Source organism: Zophobas morio, unplaced genomic scaffold (genome assembly GCF_036711695.1).
Source record: "Zophobas morio isolate AGI-343-1 ecotype UQ-CSIRO unplaced genomic scaffold, CSIRO_AGI_Zmor_V1 ptg000030l, whole genome shotgun sequence".
In the NCBI taxonomy this organism is placed as follows: Eukaryota; Metazoa; Arthropoda; class Insecta; order Coleoptera; family Tenebrionidae; genus Zophobas; species Zophobas morio.
Window position 1 is genome coordinate 6,159,415 of NW_026972135.1, and position 10,627 is coordinate 6,170,041.

The 10,627-nt window shown below is 24.5% G+C and overlaps 1 protein-coding gene and 1 long non-coding RNA gene across 2 annotated transcripts; both read right to left on the reverse strand.

Moving 5' to 3' along the window:
• Positions 1 to 3,592: 3,592 nt before the first annotated feature.
• Positions 3,593 to 4,644, reverse strand: LOC135138116 (uncharacterized). The gene is made up of 4 exons (XM_064067988.1): positions 4,534 to 4,644; positions 4,237 to 4,480; positions 4,058 to 4,191; positions 3,593 to 4,001 (listed from the first exon to the last, which is right to left on the reverse strand). Exons 1-4 carry the CDS (start codon positions 4,592 to 4,594, stop codon positions 3,700 to 3,702), a joined length of 741 nt encoding a protein of 246 aa, XP_063924058.1. The 5' UTR covers positions 4,595 to 4,644; the 3' UTR covers positions 3,593 to 3,699.
• Positions 4,645 to 9,615: 4,971 nt separating this feature from the next.
• LOC135138864 (uncharacterized) lies at positions 9,616 to 10,627 on the reverse strand. Its single transcript, XR_010282073.1, has 4 exons — positions 10,535 to 10,627; positions 10,237 to 10,480; positions 10,057 to 10,190; positions 9,616 to 10,006 (listed from the first exon to the last, which is right to left on the reverse strand). It is a non-coding gene; the product is annotated as an uncharacterized LOC135138864 (long non-coding RNA).

The window sequence follows — 10,627 nt, forward strand, 5'->3', positions numbered from 1 at the left end:
GGTTTTTCAGTTTTTCAATTTGCGAGATTTCGTTTGGCGATTATTAAATTTTGAATTTTTACTTTTTCGTTTCTTAAATTTTTTGGTTTGCGGTTTTATAGTCACCATTTTAATTAAAATTTTTCTATTTTTTGATTTTTGGATATTTACAATTTTCAAATTTTCCAGTTTATTTATTTTTTAGTTTCTTGATTTTTCATTTTTTGATTTTTCGTTTCTTTAATTTTACGTTTTTGCAACTGTTGCTCAATTTTTCAATTAAATTTTTGAATTTTTCATTTTTTACAATTCTCACTTTTCAAATTTTTTAATTTTTCACTGTTAAAATACTGAAATTTAAAATACAATTTTTGAATTGCTGAATTGTTTATTTTCTTGGTTTTTCAATTTTTCGATTTTTCTATTAAAATTTTTCGTTCTTTAGCTTTTTGAGTTTTTGATTTTTCAATTTTTCGATATTTCAAGTTTTGAATTTTGAAATTTTAGTTTTTTTTGGATAACCAATTTTACAATTTGTCAATTTTTCGTTTTTCGATATTTCCGTTTTTCAACTTTTTTGGATTTTGTTATTTTTAGAATTTTTTTTTTTTTACTTTTTCAATTTTTCGTTTCTTCAATTTTAGATTTATAATTTCTCAATTTTTTATCTTGTGATACTGCGGGATTTTCAATTTTTAGTTTTTAACTTTTTCGTTTTATCAGCTTTTGATCTGAATTTTTTTAATTGAAACGTAAAATTTTTAATTTTTTATATTTTTCAACATCTGCGTTTTTTGATTGTTCATTCCTTCCGTTATGTTATTTTTCATTTAGACTTCTTAATTTTTCAATTTTTAGAATATTCACTTTTTCAATTCTCCAATTTTTCAGATTTCTGAATTTTTGTTTCAATTTTTTGATCTTTCTATTGAGATTTTACGTTGTTAAACTTTATTAGGTTTTGATTTTTCAGTTTCTCGATATTTAAAATTTTCAATTTTTTGGTTTGGGAATTTTCGTTTTTCTTGGATTTTCAATTTTACAATTTGTCAATTTTTAATTTTCCGATTTTTCCGCTTTCGGAATTGATGAAATTTTTGACTTTTTGTTTTTCAATTTTTTTGCATTTTTTTTTAATTTTTAAAACTTTCCTGTTATTAGTGTTCTACTTTTTACTTTACCGTTTTTTGAATTTTAGATTTATAATATTTCAATTTTTTGATTTTTCATTTTTCCAGATGTTCAATTTTTCAATTAGAGGTTTTTATTTTTCACTTTTTAGAACTTTCACTTTTCGAGTTTTCAATTTTTCGATTTTTCGACTTTAAAATCCAATTTTTTGTTTTCTGAATTGTTTGTTTTTTTAGTTTTTCAATTTTTTGATTTTTTTTATTAAGATTTTTCGTTCTTTGGCTTTTTCAGTTTTTTATTTTTCAATTTCTCGATATTTCAAGTTTTCAATTTTTCAATTTTGAAATTTTCGTTTTTTTTTGATACCCAATTTAACAGTTTGTCAATTCTTCATTTTTCGATTTTTCCGATTTGTAAATTTTTGAATATTTTGACTTTTTTTCCAACTTTTTTGCATTTTTTTAACTTTTAAAATTTTTCTATTTTTTAGTGTTTTATTGTTTAAATTTTTGTTCCTTCAATTTTAGTTTTTAACGTTTTCGTGTCATTAGTTTTTGATTTGCAATTTTTTAGATTTTGAAGTAAAATTTTTCAATTTTTATATTTTTCAACATTCGAATTTTAGATTTTATCTTCTTTCAATTAGATATGGTTCAAGTTTCACTTAGATTTTTCAATTTTTAGAATTTTCACTTTTCCGATTTCTAAATTTTTCGATCTTTCTGATGAAGTTTTTCGTTGTTAAACTTTATCGATTTTTGATTTTTCAGTTTCTCGATACCTACTTCAAGCTTTCAATTTTCCAATTTTGGAATTTTGTTTTTCTTGAATTTTCGTTTTTACAAATTGTCAAATTTTTATTTTTCAATTATTTTCGGTTCTTGAATTGCTGACATTTTTGACTTTTTGTTTTTCAACATTTGTACATTTTTATTTGATTTTGAAAAATTTTCTATTTTTAGTAAGAAGTATTATGTAGTCGATTTTTCGTTTTCAAATTTTAGATTTGTAATTTTACAGTTTCGCAATTTTCGACTTTTTCAGTTTTTGGATGTTTTAATTTTTCGTTTTTCTGTTTTTCAAAAACAACAATATCTTGGGCTTTTTCGTTTCTGGATTTTCAATTTTTAGCTTTTGACTTTTTCGTTTCATCATTTTTTTATTTGAATTTTTTACGTTTAAACGTAAAATTTTTAAAGTTTTAGATATTTCAACATTTGAATTTTTTGATTGTTCACTCCTTCCATGGTTTTATTTTTAATTTAGACTTTTTAATTTTTCAATTTCTAGAATTTTCTCTTTTCCAATTTTTCAGTTTTTCCATTTTTATTTTTTCAATTCATCAATTTTTCAGTATTAAATTATTTTTTATTTTCTAAATTGTTCGATTTTTAGTTTTTAAAATTTTTACTAAAACTTTTCTTCAGAGATTTTTCGTTGTTAAGCTTTTTCAATTTCTACTTAGTTTTTTCGTTTTTGGAATTTTCGTTTTCTTGTATTATTATAATTTTTCAATTGGTCAGATTTTATTTTTTCGAATTTTAATTTTTGAAATATTGAATTTTTTTACCATTTGTTTCAACTTTTTGCGTTTTTTTTTGTAATTTTTAAAAATTTTCAATTTTTAGTGTTTGACTTTTTCAGTTTTTTTGTTTCTTTGAATTTTAGTTTGTAATTTCTTCATGTTTTTTAATTTTACAGTTTTCCTATTTTCGACTTTTTCAGTTTTTGGATATTGTTTTGAGTTTTTTCATTTTGCGATATTTCGTTTTTAACATTTTCGTTTCTTCAGTTTTTTATTTGAATTTTTTTTAGGTTTTGACCTAAAATTTTTCAATTTTTAGATGTTTCAAAATTCCAATTTTTTGATTTTTCGTTCTTTCAGTTCTGCAATTTTTCATTTAGATTTTTTAAATTTTAAATTTTTAGAATTTCCACTTTTCCGACTTTTCAATTTCTCAATTTTTAGTTGTTAACGTTTTTGTTTCATCAGTTCTAGATTTGCAATTTTTTAGGTTTTAAAACAAAATTTTTCAGTTTTTAGCTTTTTCAACATTATTCAATTTTTTGATTATTCGTTTTTACAATTATTGTTCAATTTTCAATCGGATTGTTTAATTTTTCAATTTTTAATTTTTCAATTCTTCAATTTTTCGAATTTAAAATTCAATTTTTCGATTTTTTAGATTTGTGAATTGTTACATTTTTCGACTACCTCCCGATTTTTTTTGCATTTTTTTTTTATTTTGAAATGTTCCATTTTAATATTTAACTTTTTTAATTTTGTGTTTCGCAATTTTTCTTCTTTTAGAATTTTCAATTTCGTTTCTCGGTTTCAAATTTATGATTTGTATTTTTTAATTTTCTGATTTTTGATTTTCCAATTTTTCGATATTTCGGTTATCTATAATTTTTTTTTTTTTCATTTTTTCGATTTTACGGTTATTAAATTTTTCAATTTTTACTTGTGCAAATATCAATATTTAACCCCTGCAACATTTTTATTACCTAAAGCGTGATACAAACCTAAGTTTACAAGCAGTGAGCTAGGAAGAACAAACTTATAAGTACAAAGTGAATTTTGGATCTTCACAATCCGTCGAATAACTCAGAAACAGGGACATTTTCCAAAAACTTGTTAAACTTCCGCTCGTACACCGAAATCCAGAATTTTGGAAACGTTTTCTGAAAATAAGCCGCGATGTTCTCCCAGTTTTCATTCATCATCTCACTAAGTTCTCCATCCAAACACCCCTTTTTAAAAATATTTTTAAAATCGAACGTAGCTTTTTCCATTTCCATACGAGAACTCCCATCTCTCGCTCTAAAATACTTCAAATTCCCTTTCTCATATTCCTCCAAATTAAACACAATTTGGAATGTGGGTCTCTCTAAAAATAATTTCCTTATTACCTGAACACCCCACAAGAGTAAAAAGAAATTTTACTAAGATTGATCGCAACTGTCGTCGATGCATCAATCGGCAAAAAAATCAATCGGCCACGAGCTTCAAAGTCGGATTCGTATCGAACATTTGCGAAAGTAATATTAAGGTTCAAACGCTTATGTTCCAAGCTAAAGCTGCAAAAATCTGTAGTTTTGTGAAACTTTTCGGTCTTGTTTTACCTGGCGCTCGTTTTTTCGATTTTCGTGTAGCCCTTAATTTTTATATTGAAGTATTTTTGTCGAATGCCGATAGTTTCGTTTCCGAATTCGACAATCACCTCTTTCGGTGCCTCATAAGGTTCTAATTTTGGTAAACCGTACTCAGGCAGTGGCTCTTTCAGTTGCTGAATTGCGTCTTGAATGGCATTAGACAAACACTCGTCGGAATCGCTGCTTCGTAGGTTGCATTTTTTGAATGAGGAAGCTACGATTTGTGAATTTTAAACAGCAAAAACGAAACAAAAGTTAAAAACTTACGCAGTTTTAAGGTGGTGCACCATGTCACTAATACTATGAAAATACAAACAAGTCGTAGCATCGTGTTCACGTCTGCGATCAACTTAGATAAGTGGACTGTTATTTCTTAATTCCCTTTTATTTATAATCGACACAAAAAATAAAAGTGGCATCGTAGACTTGTTTGTCTCGAGGTTGTAGTAAATTATGTGGGACAAACTCATTTGCATTCAGACATGAGTGGAGATGATAATATGAGGCAGGTTTAATTCGTTTATTTTCAGAAATAACATTAATAACAGCGATAAATATCGAAAAAAGAAAGATATATTTTTCAAGACCTGTTAAAATGAGACGATAAACACAACAGTAAAATTTGACATAGTCTAAAGAGGTGTCAAGCCCATTTTTTTATTTAAAAAAAATTGATTTTATACTTATTGCTAAGCATAATTCGTCTGATGATGCTGACCAAAATTTGGTAACGTCTTTTGAAAATTTTGGAAAATTAAATCTACTTAAATTTTACGATTTGACTTAATTTTTTGTCGCAGATGTCTAGATGTTGGGAGAAAAATTTTTCAATTTTTCCGATTTCTCAATGAATTCATTTTTCTAGTAACACTTTTTAGATTTTACAATTTTCGACATTTAATTTTTCATTTCTTCAGTTTTACAGTTGTACAGTTTTTAGATTTTTCAGTTAATAGATCTTTAAGTTTTCAGTTTTAATTTTTTTCGATAGTTAAAATTGACAATTTTTCGATTTCGCGGTGGCTCTATTTTTCATTTCTCGATTTTTCCCATTTTTCAGTTATTCAGATATTCAATTTTTATTTTCAGATTATTGTTTTACAATTTTTATATTTTTAAATTGCCCGACTTGTAATCTTTTAAATTTTTTATTTTTTTTTACAGGTAATTTAAATATTTTTCAATTTCTCGATTTTTTTCAATTTTTTGCTTATTCAATTTTACGATTTTGCAATTACATAATAGGAGTATTTGTTTTGTCTATTTTTCGATTTTTGATTTTTTGGTTTGTCTATACAGTTTTTTATTTCAATTTTTACATTTTTAATTTAAAATGTTTCAATTATACGACTTTTTAATTTTTTTCTTTATTTTTACAATTTATTTTCAACTATTAAATATTTTAATTTTTTGATATTCCGCTTTTTAAATTATTCCATTTTTCGAGCATTTAGTTTTGCGATTTTTATTTCACATTTTTTTTGTGTGTTTTAAATTTTCCGATTTTTAGGTTCTCAATTTTTTGTTTTTTACTTTTCCAATTCAATGTTTCAAGAGAACAATTTTTTTATTTTAGAATTTTTGGGTATTTCAATTTTGAAATACGATTTTAATTTTTCGTTTTCTCAATTTTTCTTTTTCTCAATTGGATTTTTTACTTTTTAATTTATAGAATTTTCAATTTTTCGATTTGATTTTTTTGTAGTTTTCAAGTAAATTTTTAATTTTTGGGTTTTTTATCGCTTGTTTCTTTAATTTTAATTTTTTAATAAAAATTTTTCAATAAAAGTTGCATATTTTTTTAATTTTTCGATTTAAATTTTCTACGATTACTTAGTCGATTTCACGATGTTAGTTTTTCGATTTCTTAATGTGTGGATTTTTAATTTTCCGATTTGTCCCATTTTTCAATGGTCCTTTTTTTCAATTTTTAGAATTTGAAATTTTTCGTCGTTGGAATTTTTGAATTTTTGTTTTTTTTTTGGTTTGTTTTTTTATTTCAACTTTTACATTTTTAGTTTAAAATCTTTCAATTTGTTATGTAAAAAATTTTTCTTTTCTTTATTTTTACAATTTTCAACAATTTTTTTATTTTTCCATAACTCCAATTTTCTAGTTTTATTTTTTCTATTTTTATTATCCACTTTTTAGATTTTAAAATTTTCGACTTTCCAATTTTTCGATTTTTTATTTTTCATTTGTTCAGAATTACGAATGTAAAATTTTTGGGTTTCTAGTTTTTAGATCTTTAATTACTCTTTAAATTTTTCAAAATCAAGAAATTTTTTAAAATTTTCCGCTTTTTTTTTACGATTTTGCAATCACATATTCCATATCTCTATTTTTCGATTTTTAATTCTTGTTGATTTTTTTTGGTTGTTTATTAAATTTTACGAATTTTCGTTTCTTATTTTTTAATTTTTCAATTCAATGATTTAAGAGTACAATTTTTTTATTTTACAAATTTTGAGGATTTCAATTTTGAAACACGATTTTAATTTTTTGGATTTTTTACGTTTCTATTTCTAGAATTTTCAATTTTTCGATTTTTTTGTTTCTTCAATATTTGATTTGATATTTTTCTAGTTTACAATTAAAATTTTTATTTTTGGATTTTTGTATCGTTTGTTTCTACAATTTTACAAATTTTAGGATTTTTCATATTTTTTTAATTTTTCTATTTAAATTTTTTAAAATTACTTATTCAATTTTGCGATGTTAATTTTTTCGTTTTTCCCGTTTTTGAGTTTTTTAATTTTCCGATTTTTATTTTGCAGTTTTTAGATTTTAAAACTTTTCCCTTTTTCAACTATCGAATTTTTCAATTTTCAGATTTTTGGTATTATTTCATTTTTTGTTTTAAAATTTTTTCATTTTTATTTTTTTTCCAATTTGGGATTCTCCAGTTTAATGATATTGCAATCTTTAAATTTTCTGGACCTTTTATTTTTTTTTGCTATTAGAACTTTTGATGTTCCAATTTTTCAATTTTTTAGTTATTCAGTTTGACAGTTTTTCAATTTCTCTATTTGTAAATTATTTCATTATGTTTTTCGGTTTTCAAATGGTTTTTTAATTTTTCGATTCGTAAAATTCTCAATTCTTTGATTTTTCGATTGCTCGATTTTTTATTTTACAATTTTTCCAGGTTTGAGTGTCATAATTTTTCAATTTTATAGTTTTTCGACTTTTCAACTTTACAATTTTTCAATTTTTCAGTGTTTCCATTATTCAAATTTACGATATTGCATTATTTGATTTTTCAGTGTCTCGATTTTTCATTTCCGGTTTTTCTCATTTCTCAGTGATTGCGTTTTTCGATTTGTTGTTTTTTTATTTTTATTTTGCGCTATTAAAGTTTACAATTTTGGACTTTTTCAATTTTTCGTTTTTTCAATTTTATGATTTTGCAATTACATACATACTCGATTTTTCAATTTCTTGATTTTTAATTGTTTATTTTTTCCATTTTTCAATTTTCCGTTTACTTTTTCGGTTTTATTTTCCCACTTTAAAATTTTTAAATTTTTTGTCTTTGCAGTTTATTAATTTTTCATGTTTTGATTCTTCAGTCTTTCAGTTTGCAACTTTTACATTTTTAATTTAAGGTTTCTGAATTTTCTCTTTTCTTTATTTTTACAATTTTTCAACTATTAAATCTTTTAATTTTGCATTTTTTCAATTTTTCAGTTATTCAATTTGCAATTGTCCAATTTATTAATTTTTCTATTTTTCAATTTTTCAGTTATTCAGTTTTTCAATTTTATTACTTTTCAGCTCTTAGATTTTGTAATTTTTCATTTTTTTTGTCTCTAGAATTTTTCGCTTCGATATTTTTACTAAATTTCAACTTGAATTTTTTTTATTTTTCCATTTTAATATTTGATTTTTCAATTTTACATTTTTGCAATTTTTTATTTTTTCAATGTCCCAATTTTCAACTTTTCGCTTTTTGTCGTTTTTCAGTTTGTCCGTTTTTCGATTGGTTGTTTTTTGATTTTTGTTTCGCAATATTTAGATTTTACAATTTTTACTTTTTTCAGTTTTTCATTTTTTTAATCGTTTGTAATTTTTTTATTTCAATTTTAAAATGTTTCTTTTCTTGTTTTTTAACTTTTTCGTTTCTCCAATTTTAAATTTTTCGGTTATTCAGTTTTGCAAATTTTAGTCAACTTTATAAATTTTCAATTTTTCGATTTTTTAATGTTTTGATTCTTCACTTTATCGATTTTTCAATTTCTGGCATTTTTCCGTTTTTCTTATTTCAGATACAATTCCTTTTTTCTTTTTTTACTTTGTTGATATTTATTTTGCAAGTTTTCGATATTTTATTTTTTGTTTCTCTGATTTTCCAATTTTTTGTTTTCAATTTTTAAAACTTTCAAACTTTCGATTTTTCAATATTCCGATTTTTAATTGTTTGATGTTTCAGTGTTATAATTTTTCGATTGTAGACAGATTTTCTCAACTTTTCAATTTTTCAATTTCCCAATTAGGACTCAGTTTTTCAGTTTTTTGATTATTCAAATTTACGATACTACAATTTTTCCATTTTGCAATTTTTCAAACTAATTTTTTCCTTGTTTTGAATTGTTAATTTATGGATTTTTCTATTTTTCTATTTTCAAATTTCTCGATTTTTATTTAACATTACAATTTTCCGATGTTGCAGTGTTACAACTTTTCAACTTTTAACTTTTCGATTTTTCAAATTTTCAACGTTTCATTTTTCATTTTCTTGATTTTTGAATTTCCAAAGTTGGATTTTTCAATTTTGTTTTACAATTTTGCAATTTTTCGATTTTCAATTTATAACTTTTTGATTTTTTTTGCTTTTTAATGGAATTTTGAGTTTAATTTTTTTGATTTTTATTTTACAATAGGTTTATTAAATTTTTCTTTTGTAATTTGAAAATATTTGACTAATTTGCTTTTTTAGTTTCTCTTCCGATTTTTTAAATTTTGGATTATGTAATTTTTGATTTTACAATTTTTCAGTTTTTCAATTTCTAAATATTTTTAATTTTCCATTTTTGAGGTCCGTCGACCGGCTCTCTACTTTTATGTTTCCTCCATCTTTCATGACCCCTAGAGTACGAAAAAATAGGTCTCCCGTTTCCGTGATAAAATAAGATTATTTTAAGTTCAACATGGTGAGTCATCAGAATCTAACAACGGACTGTCGGTCAGTAGCGTAACATGCTCACTTCAGAAAGGGGTGGTTTTTAAATTAATTTTTTTAAATCGCAAACAATAACACATGGAAACATAAATTCCTCGTTTAAATTTTTTAATAATCCAGACTAACTACGAAATAAATATACCTACTTATATAATAATGAGCAAAAAACCTGCTATTGGAATTTTATTAAACCATGATACACCTAGATACGTTTACAAGCACAAATTTATCAGTACGAGTGCATTTTTGATCATTCTCACAATCCATCGAATAACTCAGAAACAGGGACTTTTTCCAACAAATTGTTAAACATCCACTCGAATACAGAAATCCACAATTCTGGAAACGTCTCCTGAAAATAATCTAAAATGTTCTCCTACTTTTCATTCATCATGTCATTAAGTTCCTTATTCAAACATCCCTTTTTAAAAATATTTTTAAAATCGAACGTAGCGTTCTTCATTTTCATACGAAAACTACCACCCCTCGCTTTAAAATATTTCAAGTTTTCTTTCTCATATTCCTCCAAATTAAACACAATCCGGAGTGTGGGTCTTTCTGAAAATTATTTCTTTACTACGTGAGGACATCACAGAAGAAATATATACTAAGATTGATCGCCGTTGTCGTCGATACATCAATCGGCAAATAAATAAATCGGCCACGCGCTCCATAGTCGGATTCGTATAAAATATTTGTGAAAGTAATATTTACATTTAAACTCTTACGTTCCAAGCTAAATCTGCAAAAAACTATACTTTTGTGAAACATTTTCATTCTTGTTTTACCTGGCGCTCGTTTTTTCGATTTTTGTGAATCCGGTAATTTTTAAATTGGAGTATTTTTGTCGAATTCCAGTTGTTTCGTTTCCGTATTCGAGAATCACCTCTTTCGGTGTCTGAAAAGGCTCCAATTGGGGTAAACCATACTCAAGCAGTGGCTCCTTCAGGTGCTGAATTGCGTCTTGAATAGCATTCGACAAACACTGGTCAAAATCGCTAGCTCGTAGATCACATTTTTTGAACGAGGAAGCTGTAATTTTCCAACTCAAATTTACTCCCAAAGAAAAAAATCGTACGAACTTACGCAAATTTAGAGCGGTACACCATGTCACTGATAACACGAAAACGCACAGAACTCTTATTATCATGTTTGAGGTCTTGAGTTCTACTGGTGGAG

Bases quoted from the DNA above. Each gene is read 5' to 3' on its own strand.
- LOC135138116 (XM_064067988.1), bottom strand. From the start codon at position 4,594: ATGCTACGACTTGTTTGTATTTTCATAGTATTAGTGACATGGTGCACC. The intron at 4,481-4,533 runs GTAAGTTTTTAA...CACAAATCGTAG, and splicing joins GTGCACCACCTTAAAACTGC to CTTCCTCATTCAAAAAATGC. The intron at 4,002-4,057 runs GTAAAATTTCTT...AATTATTTTTAG, and splicing joins GACAGTTGCGATCAATCTTA to AGAGACCCACATTCCAAATT.